This window comes from Sitophilus oryzae, unplaced genomic scaffold (assembly GCF_002938485.1).
Source record: "Sitophilus oryzae breed Bouriz unplaced genomic scaffold, Soryzae_2.0 scaffold_808_pilon_pilon, whole genome shotgun sequence".
NCBI classification, from domain to species: domain Eukaryota; kingdom Metazoa; phylum Arthropoda; class Insecta; order Coleoptera; family Curculionidae; genus Sitophilus; species Sitophilus oryzae.
Window position 1 is genome coordinate 2,806,143 of NW_022147426.1, and position 21,300 is coordinate 2,827,442.

At 32.5% G+C, this 21,300-nt stretch overlaps 2 protein-coding genes across 3 annotated transcripts in view; one reads left to right on the forward strand and one right to left on the reverse strand.

Annotated features, from left to right (window-relative positions):
* LOC115888890 (ankyrin repeat and death domain-containing protein 1A-like) overlaps positions 1 to 19,927 on the reverse strand; it is a 148,798-nt gene extending 128,871 nt beyond the window's left edge. For both annotated transcript variants that reach the window (XM_030908758.1, XM_030908759.1), the window contains exon 1: positions 19,586 to 19,927. The gene's annotated coding sequence lies outside the window, so the exon portion shown is untranslated. The remainder of the gene's footprint in view (positions 1 to 19,585) is intronic.
* Positions 15,060 to 15,620, forward strand: LOC115888880. Its single transcript, XM_030908747.1, has one exon. The coding sequence runs from the start codon at positions 15,060 to 15,062 to the stop codon at positions 15,618 to 15,620; it is 561 nt and encodes a 186-aa protein (XP_030764607.1).
* Positions 19,928 to 21,300: the final 1,373 nt, after the last annotated feature.

The window sequence follows — 21,300 nt, forward strand, 5'->3', positions numbered from 1 at the left end:
ATTCTCAAAATTCTTCTTTGGACCGCGTCCCATACGTGCTCGATGGGGTTGAGGTCAGGAGATTGTGCCGGCCAGGGTAAGATGTTTAATTGATGAGCTTTGATAAACTCACTTACCACTCTGGCTGTATGAGGCCGTGCATTGTCATGCATGATAATGAAGTTTCTCCCAAAATCATGGGCATATGGTAACACGACAGGCTCAAGAATTAAATCACGATATGTGATTCCTGTTAGAAACCTTTCAAGAAAAACGAGATCGTTTTTTCGGCCTAACTGGATTCCTCCCCAGACCATAACTGTTCCACCTTGATGAGGGTGCACTTCCTGAACATGATCCAACCGAATAAGATTTCCCGGTTCTCTCCATACCCTAAGACTTCTCGAATCCGGATGAATTCCAAAGCGTGACTCATCGAATATCGTACCTCTCGATTTCCTCTCGTTAAGGGTTGAGCTCTCCAGGGATGCCTGCTTCTTAAGTTGACCTCTCTTAATCTATTGCGAACAGTGTCAGGACTAACGGTTATATTATGTGTTTCCTGGAGAATTAAACTAAGCTCTGGTGCTGTAAGAGTCGGTCGACGTCGAGCGTTTAATTGTAAAAAATGATTTTGCTGAGGGGTAGTAATGCGATGTCGCCCTGTGTGCCTTTCAGCAACATCACTACTTTCACGGTAGCGTGCACTTAATCGCGATATTACACTTTGCGTTGTATTTAATGCTCTAGCTACGTGGATTTGGCGCATTCCAGCTTCGAGCATACCCATGGCCCTTGGCATTTCGTCTCTGTTAAGATGTCTACGCTCCATAATGTCGTTTAATACTAAACAAAGTTATTTGAATGAATTCTGGCTAGTTATCATAAAAACATAGCCAGTACAGGTTAAATTCGAACAATTGATGCTTTTTATACATTTGACAAAAAATGCACAAACACTTCTGCAAATATCCCAAATTTAGAAATAGCTAGTGTGACTACTTCGTTTCAATCGAAGTAGAAAGAATCGGCCTACAAATATGTGGTTGTTTATTCAAAACATTTCTTTTTAACTTTAATAAAATGATATCCCTAGATTTTTCCGGTGTGTGTATATTAGGATTTCCTATACCTATTATTGCTGATGATCCGCTTATTCATTGTGGATTCCACAGTGTAAATGCTGCTTTAATTAGCTACGCTGAATTCCATGCAAATGATACTATACGGTATGATCGAAAAATAACGGTGTCCAGTTGGCTTGGAAATGACGATCGATGACATTCCCGATATAATTTTACATATAAAGTGACAACGATCTTCATTTCAAAGCCGTCTCTGACGCCGTTCTTTTTTCGATCATATTGTGTACCTATTTTTGAGAAAAAAATTCATCATTTATAGTTATTGTTATTTTTAAATTAATAAATAGAAAAACTGTTTTGACAACACACACGTTTAATTTAATAAGTAATCTGTAATAATTAATGTTATATTATAAATTATCTGTAATGTGTACCATTTGTGTTATTAATTATTTGTCAGTAATCAGATATTTGTATCATGCCAATTTATATTTATAAATTAAAATTAAATAATGTTATTCTATCAGTAATATTTTTAAATATTTACTTAGCACTCTACGATAATATACTAGTTTTCCTTTGCACCAAAGTGCAAATACCATATTTCAATTAATAAAGATGTAGATATTTGACATAGAAACGTGATTTTAGAACCGCATTAATAAATTTACGTAAAATAACATATACTTTACTGTAAAAACATAATAAATAACATACGAAAAGATGTGGGTGGTAACTACTGGCGCTAAAATAATTTTGTCAGGTTTCTACGAATAAATATAAATCAGCTGCAGATATTTCTAAAGTTGTTATAAGTGTCGTGAAACTGACCAGGCGAGAGGCCGTGACAGATGAACCACCAGTTGTGACGATCTATACACTGACGGAAGCTATGGGAACTACCATCAAGGCTAAGCAGCAAGAGACTTGGCAACACCGTGAGGACTGCGCTACAGCTCGATGACTGTGGCCAGTGGTATAGTATATACACAAGAATAGATATCAACCAGAAGCCTAACTTAGAGTTTGCGCGGGAAACATCGCCTAACCTAAAAATAGCGGTAGAACCTGTCAACGCACTGGCGTTCGCAGTTCACTTATGTTTTGCGTTTTGCTGAGAGCAGTAGCTGTTCGTCATTCGTAAATATTGAATATTGTAGTTTGTGTTGTTTTATAACTGAACGGAGCGAATAGTCTGGAGTAGTTATTAAATATTTGTTGTGCTAGGTACATTATTTATAATAATTTCAAAGAGTACTGGTTCAGTTTGTGCCTCAAGAATGTGCAAAAGCCGGAGTTATGTTTCGCCAGGACGCAAAATGTTTTACGATACGTTTGTGGATATTTAATAAAAAAATGTTTGAGTATACATTCATGTGATATATGTACCAAATATGCAAAGGCACACAGTGAGTTAGATGATACATCGTTGTTTTGCGTGCCTATGAAAATAATAAAGAGTGAATATAATAATTTAGATATTTTTGGCAATCTTCAGATGTCACATGACAATTTTGTATCTTTTGTTTCTTCATTAGAACTTGTTTTTAGTAAATATTACGAAGAATATGGGACAAGACATTTTATTAAAGAAATATAATATGCAAACAAATTAATTTCAAACATCCATCTACTATTTTTCCCCTAAAATATGTAACTAAATTATATCTGCTTATGAAATTGTATTATACATTAAAAAAGATAAACCTTAATTTTAAAACAGCCAATAAAAACAAACTAATTATATGGAGGCATGAATAAATACCTAAGTATTCTGATGTTAGCTTGTTTATTTATTTCGTTTGAAACTTAAATGAACACCTACCCTATCTTTACAGGATGTTTTAAAACGGGCCAATTGAAGGTAAGTATCTCAAGCGTCCTTATAAAGAACCCAAAGTTTTAAATTTCAACCAAATCTCTTCTTATATTAAAAAATCCGCCATATTGGATCCGCTAATTTGATTTTTTTTCTTCAAAAATATTATAAAAGTGTCACCGGAACTCAATACGTGTGCAACATTTCGGAAAAATTGGGATAATAGAAGTGATCAATAAAGCTGCTGCCAGATTTGCAACAAACAAAGGTATGGTAAAGTTAAATAAAATCGTTTAAAAATATAAACTATTTTTATACCGCGATATCTCTAATGGTTTACTAATGCAGTGTTTTTTATCGCTGGCAATAAGTTTTACATTAAAAATATTACTCCATAAAATATGTTGGGACATTTGTACTAAACCAATATTACAGCATCTTAAACAAATTAGCCTTTACTTTTAACTTTAACAAACTCACCTATTAAAGTTTTAAGCAGTAGTTTTATTAACTGCCGAATGATATTAATTAATTCTATACTTTTCAATTTACAACAAAAAAATAAATACAACTCTGTATACATTCAACGGAAATTTATTAAATACGTCTCTGTGTTCTACCGCTATTAAATGGCGGCCCAATTCGTAAAACGTCACGGATTTCAGCTCCAGTTAGGTTTCTGGTTGATATCTATTCTGTGGTATATATACAAAAAAGACAAATCAACTACTAGAGCACAATAAGAACTTACAGGAAACTGCCCCACGGGGGTAAACCTCGTGAGATGAAAGATTTCCAACGACTGATTGTAGATAATGCGGAGAGGAAGTCCTAATCTTAAAACCGGAGGTGATCCCCCCCTCCCCTCATTCTATATTCTACCTCCATTAAAAAGGTCTTCTAATTATAATTCTGCATTGTATACGTATATAATATAAAAAATATAAAATACATTTGCGTTCATTTGATGTTTTTAAATAATGGTTTTAAAAAATAGTTCATATAATTACAAATTGAACAAAAAAAAATCGTTGATATCGGTTAAGAAATGCCTCTAATATAAAATAATTAAATATTGTTAATTTAAATGGCCGGGCAAACGCTCTCTACCGCGCCTTGCCGCTGTGACGTCACCCGCCGTTCTTCTGGTTTAGTGGAGCCAGACGCGTGTTAATTTTACACAGTTTGCTTTTAAACGCTGTTGAATCCAAGTCAAAATTTTAGTTATTTGTGTTAATTAATACATAATTAGTAATTAGTGATATTTATAAATAGTAATGGATGAGCGAAAACATAAAAAAATGAATAAACATTTGAAGATAGGTATACGATATTATACATGAAATATATCTAGAATATCTAGAAATTTCCGAAGAATCCAAAAATATATAGGGTGTTTTACTTAAAAAAGTAACTTAATTTTGGCGTTTGCTTATGGGACACCTTGTATAATATTTTCATTACTGATAAACAAGTTATTTCCTATAATTTCGTAAAAAAAACAATCTTTAAAAATAACAAGGGCAAGGGGGTGTCAAAATATAAAAAAAAAACTTTCTTTTTCACGCTATGCTCTGGAGATATTTTTCCACGTACTCAACAAATATTTTTGTGTCTCTTTTCACTTCTACATAACCTACAGCATTATCTCCATACGTCTCCCTACCTGATCTGAAAAATAAGTTTATAACATTAATTTATAACTATATAAAAGTTCATAACAGTAGGTATACCTACTTATACTTTAATATGCCTCAGTACTACAAAGAATAAATGTTACATACCTCTCTGTTTTTTTCCTCGTAATTCAGCACCAATAAATTGGGAATTTGTATTTATAAAAGCAGTTAACGTAAAAGCATAGACTTTTGGCAAGTTATCTGATTGTGCTTTTACAAACCCGGAATCTGCCATTACTTAAAAAATTCTCAGAACACACAACACATACAAATAATAACTGCACAAAAAAGCATAAAAAGCTCCTTCAATCAACGCTAAAAGCAACAAAAATGTCTTAGTACGCCACCTAAATACGTACATAAACGGAACACGTCTGGCTCACAGAATATACTAACGAAAAAGAAGCCCAAGTTCCTTGTAACAAATCGGTTCCATTTTCGTAACGCCATCTCTCGACAAAGCTGACATTTACAGGTTAGCTAAAGGGGTGCGGGGCCGGGGGGAATTGTAAAATACACTTTTTTATTTTAATTATTTTTATTCGCTATTTGCAATTTTATTTTTAAAACATATTATCTGAAACAATCACATAATATGTCTTAAAAATAAAATTACAAACGGAAACAAAAGGAATTAAATAATCTGAAAATCTACAAAGTTTATTGATAAAAAAGTTAGGCTATGCAAATTTATATATTAAGTATAACCTCTTTGGTATAACATTGTTAAACAAACATTAACAAATCATAACATATCAGATCATAGAACTAAAAAAAGTATTATTACATAAAAACAGGTGATACAATACTTCAAAATTAATTTTACATAATATCAAAACCGAAAATCAAACTGCAAACACAACCACACTTATCACAACAGAAATTAACACACACTTCCGCGGCAAATGTCCAAGAAAGACTGATCATTCTGATTGGTCCTGGTCCGGTCGTAGCTCACGTCGTATTGTCGGTAAGCAAAATCCCTGTCCAAAAATCTTGACGATCAGCGCCATCACCCGTCATAATTGGGAAACTTTTGCTTGAACCATTTTAAATATTTCACTTACATCCCTGGCCCTGGTGTGGCTGCTGCTGGCCATCGCGCGTCGACGAGAACGGCGGGTGACGTCAGACCAATAGAATATCGTTTCAATTCGCGAGGCGTCGTTTGCGTTATCCATAGTATTTTAATGGCCCGTTTTATAAAATTGTGGTACGCTTACTTATTTTTCTCTACGCTTACTTATTTTTCCGAGGATTCAATCTATTTTACGCCCTGTATCTCATAAGTGTAATCTGATGTTTGCCAATTCTTAAATCTTATATAAATCTTTTTTCTTTGATGTAACATCTGAAGGTGTAGATGTTTCTACGTTTTTGCAAAGTAACATTTGTCACACTTCACACTGACATGGTATTTTAGTCTTCTTTTCTAAGTTTGTCGGTTTTGTATGAGTATACCGTTACAAGATTCAAACAACTTTTATCTTCGTGGATTCTAAACCTAGTAACATTTTAAAGCAAACAAATATTTTTATTTATATAATATTTAATTGCGATTTTTCTAGAAAATTTCTTATAGTAGGTATTACAGGTATGAGAACTTTATCGATACTTTTGTTACATTTATTTTTCTAATCTGGATATTCAAAAAATGGATGTTTTATTACTTAGATATTTTACGAAAATATCTTTAGTCATTTATCTTGAATGAAAGTTAAAAATAATAAATGATTTAATAAACTTCACGTACGTTAAATTTATAGTATCTAGGTACTTACTGAAAGTAGAAGACGGCATTTAAAAATAGAAACAAAACAAAAAAATTCTCAAAATAAAAATTAATAAGTATGTTGTGTTTTTATCTTGGTGGTGTAAAAATGGATCACTGCCAATGTAGTATAAAATTTTGTGGAAAGAAAACATATCAAATCATTAAAATGTATATTTTATACTTATTAAACAGTTAACATTATTTTTCAATGAATAAATTAATACTATATATTAGTAATAATACTCTAGATTATTAGGCAGCGGAATTTATTACGAATATTAAATGGATAGAAAATCTGAACTCTATCTGATTCGTAGATCATATTTTTAAACCATTTAAAGATACCTTAAACCATTAAAAGGTTTATGTTTTCTTACAAACACTTTGCACTGTTATCGTTTTAAACAATATAGAAAATCCTATCCAGCAAACACATAAATAAATGAAGTTGGTATAACAAAAGGAGAAAATATACACTAAAACAATGAAGGAAAACAACGGGATCAACAGCTTAAGTCGATTAAAAACAAACAACTTTCCATTATGGTCGGTTCCAATTCCAGACGTTTGCTTTCCAAACATCGGAAAGTTGTTTCCTTGACGCGTTTCATGTCCAGTAACAATGTATTTATTTGTAAAATGTTGTGTTTTTATAATACGACGTTTTTAATATGATAATCAGTAAAGCCCCATACTCACACTTCGCTACTTCACTTCGTTCCTTCCTCGCGTTCCTTCGTCCAAAAATCATATTTACTATGGGAAAATGTCGATTTTATGCGACTGTGTGTTCCTTCCTCCTTCGTCGAAACGCTACTTCGTCCGTTTACTTCCTCGAAACGCTCCTTCCACGTACTGTCGGTTTTTGGAGGAAGTAGCAAAGGAATTATCACGAACACAAAAAAATATTAAAATATATAAAATATATAAATCGATCTTGGATTTCATTCGTAGTTGATTTCTTGATTTGGCAGTACGTCTGTATAGGGTGTCCCATTTTCGTGTGTTTTGCAGGGTTTCTCGTTTATGAGTCGAAATACAAAGATGCGGTTTTCACATTACGCTGTTACTTTTTTATGAAACTAAAGATGCTACATACAGATATGTCCTAGCTCTCTTACTTCGTAAAATATGGGGCGAATCTGAAATTATTGCATTTTTCGATCCCCTTTGTATCATAACTTATCGAAAAGGTGAAAACGGTCTCCCGTACAGTTTTTCACGTAGAATGCAGTGACGTAACTATTTCTTCGTTGGAATCTGTGTTTTTTTAAATTGACTAAAACTTATATGTTTTTTTAAATACAATATTTTGTATATTATTTTATTTTCCTTGTTACGAGCTTTCTAAAATACTTATTTTCATAAACGGGGTAAAAATGCATTATTTAACTTTATTACATAGTCGGCCGGTTTAAATTAGGTAATCAAAACAATCAACTAATTTATTCGTCGTAAAATGTTGGTTAAAAGCAGCACAAGTTCAGTTTCCGTGTAGTTTATCAAAATATCACGATGCAAAGCAAAATTATCTGGTAAAATTAAGTTAAATAAAATAAGAGCCATTTAGCAGTTTAGCAGTACCTAAATAAATAAATATAGATTATATTATAATTTTCGACAGCTCATAACAAGGCAAATAAAATAAAAAATAATATTTAGAGTGTCCTGTTTAAAAAAAGAACATAAGTTTGAGTCATTTTTCGAAATAGACAGCTCCCAACGAAGAACCACTTTCGTCACTGCCATTCTACCTGAAAAACGAGACACGGGCGGTGGGTAAATACCTACTCAATGGGTAGAACAAAACAAAAAATCAAGGTATCCGGTATATACCTGTACATTTAGATGAACAGTCTAATTTTATAAAAGGTATTTCCAACGACCGCATAGTAAATACCCGATATAATACCAGTAATATCAGGAATACGAGTATATCTACAATATTTCTTATATATATTGTAGATATTATATATTAGTATATTTCTATTCCCGGTATTATACCGGGTATTTACTATGCGGTCGTCGGAAACTCCTTTTATTAAAATTAGGATGTTCATCTAAATCTACAGGTATATACCCAGATTTTATTTATCTACAAATTGGGTAGTTACCCACCGCCCATCACTGACCCTTTTCACCTTTTCGATAAGTTATAAGATAATCGAGATACAAAGGTTATCGAAAAATGCAAAAATTTCTACTAATTAAAAAATAAAAAGTAAAAGAAAGAAATAAGAAATAACTTAGAACTAAGAAGGCTAGGATAAATATGTGTGTAGCATATTTAGTTTCATAATAAGTAGAACAATGATGTGAAAACAGCATCTTTATATCTCTACTCATAAATCAGAAACCCCATAAAACACACAAAAATGGGACATCCTGTACATCTAGCCATCGCCAGTCGATATAAAAATAATTCACACACGGTAGTCTAAAAAATGGAAGAAAAAAACAATATTGTCTTCATATTTGTGAAAAAAAGCATGTCCATATTTATGTAATCGTAGCGACAAAAATAAAAAAATAGAAATAGTCTGCATGATGCCTTTACAAAAATATCTGAAGAAATGGGGATTGACATCATTAACCTTTAATTAGTATGTCATATTTCATGGTTTCGATATAAATTACATAATAAACTTTACTCTAATGTTGACTCGCCTTGTACATTCATACTGATATACCTTGTACATGATACTGAAATATTCGGATTTATTAAAAAAAATATATTATTAAAATTCAATTTTATTTTGACACGACAAAGAATTGCAGTTTTATAAAATAAAATTATGCGCCTTTCGGATTTTAAAAAAATTTTAGAGGTTACTAGATATTTCGTATTAAACATGTAGCTGCTATATTAAAAATATTTTGTGGTGTGTTGTTGCATAATTGACTAATTTCCAAGCATCGAATGGACGAAGGAAGGAAGCGAAGGGACGAAGGAACGCGAGGAAGTAACGCGAGGAAGTAAGGCGAGGAAGGAGCGAAGTGTGAGTATGGGGCTTAAGTTACAATATACGTAAAAATTATCTGGTTATTTTATGACCGTGACTTTAACACCTTTCTCAATATCAGGATGTTTAAAAAAAAAAAATCTAATTTATTAAATTTCCTCAGCTATATTTAACGTCACTTTGTAGATTCAACGGATTTTTCCTATTGACAAATGACACTTTATTTTTGATACTTTTATATCTATTATTAGACAGGCGTAGCCTTGTCTGAATTTTAAAAAATGTGTTTGTTTTGTAAATTTGAGAAAATCTACAGGAAACATGTAGATGAAATCCCATCAAAGACATACCAGGTGTGTCTCAAAAGTGGGTCACCCCTATAACTTTTTTAATTGTTTCAGAAAAAAAACGAGATTTGGTATGTTAGTAGGTATACTTTGAATAAGAAGACTAAGGAAGGAGCATATCAAAAATCTTAGACCCACCGCGATGGACTTCAAATATGGCCGACTTAAATTCCGGTTTATCAGTGCCGTTATAATTTTATTTAAAAAATGTAAAACTATGATGTAGGGTAGACGTGGGATAGACTCAATAATTTTTTTTTATTTTACGTTCTGAATAAATTTTGGTAGTTATTAAAATTGTTATAAAAATATAAAATTCTAAGAAAAATAGATAAGTTATAATAATTATTTAGATACGTTACTGAAGCAGGTAAGTCAAATTGACGTATCTAAATTCTTTGACATCTAATCTTTGACAAGTAGTAAACAAAAGCAAAAAGGCAAGAAAAACATTAATAATTAATAAAAAAAGAATTAGTCCAGTAATTCACTCGATTTTTGCCGAGATCTACCGCACGCTACACAACCAACTATTTTAGAGTCTTTTTCGATAAATCGCGATAGTGTCACTGTTAATTTAAGTTCTGCCACAATTTCCATCTAGATTTACTACCTTTATACAACTATCAGTAGTAGAATAAATAATAAATAACATAAAATAATTTCCGTAAAGAGTGACAGAGTCAAATGAATCGTCAAACAGAATATCAAGGATCCCCATCCTAGAGTCCTTTTTCCGCCCACCATGCATGAATACATAGATAGCATTATTCTCCTTCCTTAGTCTTCTTATTCAAAGTTAGTATATGAAAAGGTATATGACATAAATTAGGATTGATTAACGTATTCAATTCTTTACGGCCACTTCCTGTTTCACCGGAAATGACTACAACTTTTGATTTTTAAATGGCACCCTCGGCATTTTTTTTTCTTTATTCAGTAGAATATGACATTCTGAATAGAATGACATATCAGACTTCAAAGTCAAAATTAAAAAGCAGCAGAGAATCACTAGGGCGTATTCCGTTGCTTACCTTGGCTATGAAGCCATATTTTCTTATTACGGAACACGGTTCCTAAAAAATTCGGTTATAACTGTCGTCAAACTAATCAGCGCGAGAAGGCTGGTTTTTCTGGTTTTGTTTGTCAATCAATGTCATTTATGGGACAGAAATCAAGCAAATATTGGAGGTTCGAGTGAAATTCTCATTTAATTTCTAAAATTTGTAATAATATTTTGTATTTAAATCTAGAAGCAATGGAGGTAGGCAGTAAAGGTAAATAAATTTCATTAACTAAATAGAATGACTTTTGAGGACCATTTAAACTTTTCATGCAGCCATTGTTTCTTAAAGTCAGGAACATTTAAAGAAAACATGAAACACAAGACAACAAGTAATCGTGAATGTTTTGTAAGGTATAAAAATATAACTATTGATTAGATTTTTTTATTTTTTATTGATCTGTTTTAATATTGGACCTGCAAATCTTCATTTGAGCTGTCTAACAAGTTTAACAGTTCATTAATAAAGTACTTTTGAATATTAAACTTCATTGAAAAGAAGAAGCAAACGTAAAAGCAGAGAATAGGTACATTAAAAAAGATAAATTTTATAATAGAGGTATTGAAATTTAGAAAACGTCAAATTTGACGTTTCCAATATTTTACCAAACCGTTCCGTATCAAACCGATGTTTTTCAGGAACCGCCCTTTAACATAGTTTACCGGTCTGGTTCGCCTGGTTTTTCAACAGAATACAGCCTAAAAAAGTTGAAACGAAAGCAATTTTGTTCTAAAAATAAAATTATCTTTCCAAAAAATAAAATCGTACTTCATAAAAAATTGTGATGAAAAATCTGATATAGGTAATGCTGTATTGTTTCACCCTGTAAATTACTACCTGCTTATCATCGTCTAGGCTAAATTTTCAACGAAAATTTTCCGCTTATTTCTGGATAGAAAAATAAAAATAATGTGAATCATTTTCCGTAAGTAGGTCGTAATAAGTTCCAGATATTATGGGCCTGCCTCTCCTGCTCTTATACACCTGCCAAATAATTTAACTAAATTACAATTGCTCCCGTGTATCCCGTTATTCTACTCTAGATATGTTTATGAACTAGGAACGGCTGACGTTGTAAAGACAAATTTTGGGCAGATAGTATGATGATATAGTAGATTTTGAACGGGAAAGCGTTTTATGCAAATAATAACTGTTTATATATTTATAATTAAATAATTAAATTTTTGTAAACATTTGATACACAATTATTGTTGTATTACCTAAGGTATTATTTTTCTCCAACTCACACAGTTTACAATAGGGCCTAATAACAGCAAATTGCTTCAAAAAATATAGTTAGTAGTGCTACAATTTGTAATAATGATTTCCATTAAATTTGAATGAGTACCATCTGAATATTCTCTGACACAAATTGTGAGAATTACCACAACACTTTTTAGCTATTTTCGTATAAAATCAAGCATATTTAACTATTTTGGAGATCTACAAATTTATAGAAATAAAAGATACAACGTGATGGCTAGTACCATTTTAGACGCAAAATATATCAGTGTTTTCTACAATTGTGGGGTTCATTATTAGAATTTATTTTTTCCGTGTAAAGTTGAAAACATTAACTAGGTATGTAAGATTTAAGTAAGGTATATGAAATTACAGTTGAGGGTTGGAACCTTTGGTGTTACAGAGCAAAATAAAACATTAAATCGCCACAATACACCAAAACACTTTTACTTTTACACTGGACGCGCGTTTCGCTAACCATGTTAGCATCATCAGCAGATGATTATAAACTAAAGTACAATCTACAAGTTGAACACTTGTGTCTAGCCCTAGCAGGCAACTGTTAAGCCCGACCAATCACGTTAGAGTTTTTGACAAACACGAATGAATTAACACACTCCAAATAACTAATATGTAATCGTAGCGACAAAAATAAAAAAATAGAAATAGTGTGCATGATGCCTTTACAAAAATATCTGAAGAAATGGGGATTGACATCATTAACGTTTAATTAGTATGTCATATTTCATGGTTTCGATATAAATTACATAATAAACTTTACTCTATTGTTGACTCGCCTTGTACATTCATACTGATATACCTTGTACATGATACTGAAATATTCGGATTTATTAAAAATAAATATATTATTAAAATTCAATTTTTATTTTTGACACAACTAAGAATAGCAGTTTTATAAAATAAAAATTATGCGCCTTTCGGATTTTTTAAAATTTTTGGAGGTTACTAGATATTTCGTAATAAACATGTAGCTGCTATATTAAAAACACTTTGTGGTGTGTTGTTGCTTAATTGACTAATTTCCAAGCATCGAATGGACGAAGGAACGAAGCGAAGGGACGAAGGAACGCGAGGAAGTAACGCGAGGAAGTAACGCAAGGAAGTAACGCGAGGAAGTAACGTGAGGAAGGGACGAAGGAGCGAAGTGTGAGTATGGGGCTTAGTGTTAAATTACGTTACATAAGGAATTATTTATAGATAAAAAAATATATGGACCAACAAAACATGAAAAAGCACTCGCATTGCAACAAATAAACGGCTAAAATAATAATTCGTTTGTAATTACAAAGTTCAAAATGTTTATTTTCCTTTTGTATACACAACGTTCGATTCAGAATAGCCCAATGTGATTTTAACCCATGTCATTTTGAGTGGTCAGTTGCCGGAAAAGTATTGCTGTCCGTTAGCGTTGACATATCAAAGCAGAATTTTATAATTAAACTTTAGATTGTTTATTAAAACTTTCAGTCAAATGAGATATGTTTAGTAAATTAAAATTCAAACAAAAGTAAGGGGATTAACCTAGTTGTTTCTTTGGTTATTCGGAAATTTGGTAATTTGGTATCAGAGACACAACTTATTTTCACAAGGATGAAACCTTCTTACATGTCTGATTTTTACATATATTATTAAGACAGCAATTATAAAATTATATTTCATCAGTCAGACATATTGTAATGATCAAACATCCACTAAACACAAACATTATTCGGTCGTGACTATGAGCTCGGGAGAACTATGCGTTTCCGAGTAAAGTATTTAAATATTTTAAAAATACTTACTGCTTTTGATTTGATATTTTTGCATCTCTATTTAAATAAGATTAGTTGTAAAAGTGAAAACAATATATACTTATGGAGCCGATCGGCCGACTATTTCATTGCATGTGAGCACGGCTCCATAAGAATTGTATTGGTTACAAATCTGCAACTAAATAGTCGGCCTAGTAAGAATTGCATGTCACCCCCAGGCTTATTTTCCAATATTTCCTCTTATAGTATTCAAACGATTTAAAGACGTAAGTCAGCGAATTCTAGGTGTCTAGTTTTTCAAATTAATATTTTTTTTAGAAAATATGCGATAATTGTTTTGAGTGGTTTATATTATGCAATAAATTAATTTACTTTAATAATTATTAATTATTACTTTAATAAAAAAAGCTCATTTTATTTAGATACAGATGCAAGTATTTTTTTAACATTACTTACTTAGTTATTTAAAACATTACTTACCGAGAACAGAAATATTTTGAGACAGGTAAAGAAACACAAGAAAGGATAACAGTAGCCGCATCTCCCCTCAGAATAACAACTAGAGAAGTAAGGGAGACATATGTAAAAATTTAAAAAATGGTAAATCCGCAGGCCCAGGAGATATACCAGGAGAACTAATAAAATATGGGACGGAAAATCTGTACCGACATATAACAAAACTCTTCCAGATGTGCATAGATGGCGCAGAAGTACCAAAAGATTTTAAAACCTCATATATCACGACGATTTTTAAAAAAGGAAATCGAGAAGGCTGTGCAAACTATAGAGGCTTGGCAGTGACAAGTTAGATTAAGTAGAATATATGGAAAGATACTAAAGAATAAAATAGGAAATGAATATAAAGAGATAGAAATAGAAGAACAGGCGGGTTTTAGAGCGGGAAGGTCTATTGTGGATCATCTGTTTACCATAACACAGGTCTTAGAGAAAAAAACGGCAAAAGATCAAGAGGTACACTTACTATATATAGACCTCCAAAAGGCTTATGACAGCATACCATTGAATAAATTGTGGGAAACGTTGGAAATAACTAATATAAATGTCAACCTACTTAAAGCAGTTAAGAACTTATACCAGAACACCACAGCTAGAATAAAAATACGAGACTCATTGTCAGAAAGCATAAAAATTACAAAAGGCCTCAAGCAGGGATGTTGCCTATCTCCTATACTATTCAAAATATACCTGCAACAAGCACTAAAAAATGATGCTTAAGTGTAGAGGAATGGGAATCCCCCTAATAAATGAGGACACCCTATACACCTTATTTTTTGCGGACGACCAGATAGTCCTAGTCCAAGATCACGACGACCTATGGCAAGGAAGCTGATAGAGGAGTATAAGAAATGGGAATTGGAGGTAAATATCACCAAAACTGAATGTATGACTGTAGGGGGGCCACAAGAGAACATAGTCTTAGAGGATGGAAGCGTGATAAAAAACTGTGACAAATATAAAAAATATCTTGGATTAAAAATAACTAACGATGGAAAACTCGATGAGGGTATAAAAGATCGAATAATGCAAGGCAGGAGGGCAATATCTGTGTTGAATGGTGTACTGCGGGATCAAGGAATCTCTAAAGCTAATAAGAAGAACATATATAATACGGTAGTGAAAAGCATAATAACTTACGGAAGCGAAGTATGGCGTGAAAAACAGAACAGAGAGAACATGCTATCAGCGACCGAAATGGATTACTGGAGGAGATCTGCTGGAAAAACGAAAAGAGAACAAATAACCAACAACAGAGTACGGGAGATTATGGGAGCAGAACACACAATTGTGGACGACATAAGAACAAAACAACTCATATGGTTTGGTCATGTGCAACGAATGCCTGATCACAGAATACCAAAACAAATTTTACTGTAGACACCTCGAGGCAGAAATAAAAGAGGAAGGCCGCGACGAAGCTGGAGGGAGGGTGTGGATAAAGAACTAGAAAATAGAGAAATACCTGATGATATCTGGCTAAATAGACAAGAGTGGAGGTTAGGTGTCGGAAAACGTCGTAGAACGTTCTGAACCGACTTATATTAGTATTTTTAAAATATTTAAATACTTTACTGGGAAGAGCATAGTTCTCGGTGGTATACTCTACTGCTTGTAAATCAACCTTACAGCTCCTGGACCGCGTACAAAATGCATGTTTAAGGCAAGCTCTTGGAGCTTTTTACACAAGCCCCGCAACTAGCCTATGTGCTGAAGCGGGAATAGAGCCCCTTAAAGACAGAAGGAGGAAGCTAGCGCAATCCTACCTCACTTCCGCATTAACAAATCCTAACCATATAGTGAGAGAAGCAATGCTATCCCGTCATCTGGAAGAACATCTGCTTATGATAATCAATGAAATCCCTTTCGAAAATCCTCCATGGCTAATACCTGAAACTGAAGTAATATTAGACCTGAACAAACTAAAACGTAATCGCCTGAAATATATCAACAAAAGTTCCAGAAAATACTAGACCAATACAACGAAAGAATTGTTATTTATACTGATGGCTCCAAAACACAAACTGGTGCTGGATGTGCAATTATTACCAACGGGTCAGCTTTCCAATGGACTTTGAGACATGAAGCCTCAGCTTTCTTCACAGAACATTTTGCGATCTGAAAAGCCTTATCTTATGTCATCGAGGAATATAATCAATCTAGAATTTTAATTGGTTCTGACTCTTTAGAGATCGTGTCTAAAATTAATGACATATTTGTCCATGATCCTCTGAAACAAAAAATTCAGACGCTTATTCGATGCAGCGAAAAGGGAAACAAACTCATGTTTGTATCGGTCCCAAGCCACACTAATATACTTGGCAACACAATGGCAGATGAAGCTGCTCAGCAAGCTGCTAGAAGAGATACCATCGATTTCCATTATATTAGTAAATATGATCTTAAAGTTCTACTGCATAAAAGAACAGAAAGGGAATGGCAGGATGAGTAGGCAGGTACATCTTCAAAGCTTTGCGCAATAAAACAGGATCCGTCAACCCCATCCTTACGTCTTGCACTAGGACGAGCGGATGAATCCAGAGAGCATCGTCTTCGTATTGGGCATACTGCGGTGACTCATACATATCTGTTTAACAGAGAAATACCTCCAATGTGTATAGTCTGTGATGTTGAGTTGACAGTAATTCACATTATATGTGAATGTCCTCAATATACGGTAGAAAGGAATAGATTCGATATACGTGGTGAAATTTATGATAATTTAACTGATATTAATATATACCACCAACTGTGATACTCAAATCCAACTGTGATACTGTGATGTAAATAATTATCTATTTTTCTTATTGTTTGTTTTTTGTTGTCTATTTTTTTGTGTTTAGTTTTTTATCCTTTTGTCACTCATTTTGAAATGTATATGTCAATGTAGTTTTATAAATTTTGAATTGCCCTTGTAAGGTTGAATCCCTTGAGGATATTGAGACAGATCCCTGTAATTGCATTATTGTTAACAATAATGAGTTGTATATGGCTAATGATCCTGGTGATCATTATTGGATACCTTTTGTGTATAGAGGATGTTTGGTAATTACAGTCTGTCTGATTGATTAAATATAACTTTATAATTGCTATCTTAATAACATATCTAAAAATCAGACATGTAATCATTTATTTCTTTCAGTTACCATTCTCACTTGGTATCTGCCAAGATGTCACAGGGACATCGATTGTCAATTCCCAAGCCGTCTTTGACGCCGTTTTTTTTATCGTATGGTAGTTCTCTGAGAGACGCCCTATATACTTGTGATATTTTACATTAGAAAGTTAAATTTAATTAATTTTAATTTTAATTTAATTAATAAAAACAGTTAAGCAAGCAGTAAAATACGCATTTTAAATTGGAGCAAACAGAAAATGAAAGAATTAGGTACAAAGCCGGCTTTACAGGGTATATTTTAAACTTTGTATGTTTATATTCGCTAGAATTTATAATGATGTGTTTGCAGTGAAAATTTACTACAGCACGCCAGGATGATTTATTATTATCCTCTATTTTTTATCATAAAAAGCGTTCTGCAAGAACAAATAATATCTGGAAAATATATTTAAGTATATATAGAGTTGTAGCTAAATGATTGGATTTTTATAAACTGTAAGTTTTGGATTCGTTGAAGGACTATTAGAGCTACAATTTAAAAATAATTTTACATGATACAGAGTGTCCCACATAAGCAAAAAATATTATAGTTGTATTTTTTTAAATTGAACACCCTGTATATTATTCTATTTTTAGATTCTACGATTGAAATAAAGGTAAATTTGATTAAGGTTTATCACACTTAAACCTCACCGTTTTTGAAATATTTGCAATTTTGTGAAATTGCAGTAAAAAATTTAAGGCTACAAGGGTATCAAATTTTCTCCAAGGGTATCAAATTTTTTAATACTAAATAATTACTGAAGATTACTTATTGATTAGATATTGTGTTGCAATAATAAATATTATACTACCTTACACACAGTGTCCAAAAATTTGTATTAAATAATTACTAGCTTTAAACGGCAATAACTTGTTTTATTTAAATGGAACACCCTGTATTTTTTAAGAGAATCAGATGCATAATTTTATCGTCTATGAAATTGTATTATATCATTTTTTACCTATCTCTTCAAGTTTTCGTAGAAAATGCATTCTCTTTTAATTTAGACCTCATTTATCACTATACCCATGGAATATTGACATTTTAGATTATTTTTAAAGATGTAACAAATTTTCAAATATACTAATATTGTCGATATAGTTACCAGAGGGCAAAAAATCCTGAAAAAACGCCACACGTAATCAATGGACGACCCTAATAAATTAAAACAATAATTTTGAACAAATAAGTAATTCTTATATCATATTATAAAGGTGAAAAAATACAACAAGATCATAAGAGTCCTGGATGCATGGTCTTGGTCTTGCGGATATCTGGCATTGGACGGTCAAGACAACTCTAGTATTTAAAACTATAATTAGTATTTTATTTTCCAACCCAATTGTATGAATAAAAATTATCTAAATAATGCCCAAACAAAAAATAAAACTTACAGATCTTAATAAATAAATTTACGGCTGAAAAATATAACAACAAAATGTACCTTACTTTTTCTCATTTTGAGTAGATAGTTATTTGACTGACATGATAAATTTGGGAAGGAATTCATAAATTTTTCTTCGAAAAAATGATGATAAGACAGTTTCAGTTGAACTTTTGGCACAAAAAAATTTCATATTTATGATTTCCGGCTAATAACTATTTAGTCAACATGTTTAATTTATGTCAATGATGACAGGTATTGATCATTTCGATTCCAAATATCTCGAGAACCATTACTCGTACCGATTTTAACCAAGAGATCTTTTTTACGTAAAAAACGTCGTAAATGTATATTTTCGTACTCAGCAGTTTTATATAGGTACGGACGAAAAGTTATTACTCTTCAAAACAGTTAAAAATATGTAGCTGGCGCCATCTACAAATAAGAGTCATATTGACATCAAAACCAAATTTCTCATGTCAAAAAACTCCCAGACACCAATTTTCATCCAAATATGACGTTACTTCAGAAATTATTTGGAAAAAATCGAAATAAAAATGAAACTTCTACACCCTGTATCTCCGAAACTAAGCATTTTAGGACATACATTTATAGCAACTTTTTTACTTATTTTTATCGGTAGAATATGCTGCCGAAGTTAGTAGAATACAATTCGGACCACTCTGTATTGTGTGTATTTTTCAAAAATAAACTTAGAATGAAAATGAATGAAACAACACACTTTTTACAAAACAAATACAAGAAAAACAATTTAATAATTGAATAATAATTTTACCTACTCAAAAAACCACTGCTATGTCGAGCCAGACAAAACAAACCTGTTGACGATATCCCAAACTCGCGTATCCGTCTCGATTTCGATCGTCTCGTGGCGTGTGGTTGACGTGACGAGGCGTCGCGACGCACTGAAACGACGGCAGCGTCGACAGGTTGGCGTCCTTTCGGGAAAAAACACCGCGCTCTGTGCTGTTTGTACGCCGGGTGCCGTAGGACGCAATGGCTAATGTCATGGGTCGCGGGGGTCCCTAGGTAATGGGGAGAGCATATATGAGGTGATTTATCATAATTTGTCCTCTTTGGTGACGTGTACTAAATCACATCATTGTCGGTGAAAAAATTGGAAAAAAGGATATATATGAATTCAGAGATTGAGAATTCTGAAAAAAGTATGTTTTTTAAGAAGCAAAATCTATACAGGATGCGAAATCTATTCAGCGTGCGGTAGAATGTAGAACCATTAGAAGGGGAGTTAATCACCGCGATCTTAAAGATCTATAATTGTGTTTCCCCCTTTGAATAAGAAGACTAAGGAAGGAGCATAACGCTATCCATGTATTCATGCATGGTGGGCGGAAAAGCCACCATAAAAGCTCTCTAGGGTGGGGATCCTTGACAGGTCTGTTTGACGATTCATTTGACACATTTGAATTTGATTTGAAATTTTGTGGATTTGTCAGTCTTTACGGAGCTTATTTTATGTTATTTATTATTTATTCTACTACTGATAGTTGTATAAAGGTAGTAAATCTAGATGGAAATTGTGGCAGAACTTAAATTAACAGTGACACTATCGCGATTTATCGAAAAGACTCTAAAATAGTTGGTTGTGTAGCGTGCGGTAGCTCTCGGCAAAAATTGAGTGAAATAATGGAACAACTTTTCGCTAGTAAGTGACTATATAATATACATACGTGTAGTAAACCGATCATTTATGAAATTCACTTAAATTAACTAAATTATATATTTTTCTTGCATTTTTAGCTTTTATTTATTGCTTGTCAAAGATTAGATGTCAAAGAATTTAGATACGTTAATTTGACTTACATGCTTCAGTAGCGTATCGGATGTTTGTGTTAATAAATACTTATTATAACTTATCTATTTTTATTAGAATTATATATTTTATAACAATTTTAATAACTACCAACATTTATTCACAACGTAAAATAAAACAACAAATTATTGAGTCTACCCCACGTCTACCCTACATCATAGTTTTACATTTTTTAAATAAAATTAGAACGACACTGATAAACCGGAATTTAAGTCGGCCATATTTGAGGCCCATCGCGGTGTACCTAAGATTTTTGATATGCTCCTTCCTTAGTCTTCTTATTCAAAGCTCCTTCCTTAGTCTTCTTATTCAAAGGTTTCCCCCTTTCTTGAGTTATAACCATAGACTTAAAATAAAATATAGACTGAGCATCTCATTCATAAATAGTTGGAACATGCGGTCAGACAATGTCTTGTTATTGTTGTGTTATTGTTTTAGGTTATAACGAGTGCGACACGAGCGATATATAGGTTGTCTCTGTCGTAACGGTCTTTCCCTGACGCCCTGACGACTCTGCCGAGAAACACAACACTGTCTTCCGTTTCTCAAGTACACCTGAACTCTCCGTATCATAGCCGGGTAATTTTTTTATTTTAATGAAGCTATAATTAAATTAAAAATATATCGTATTTAAACTTTTTTATATTTTATTAAGATTTA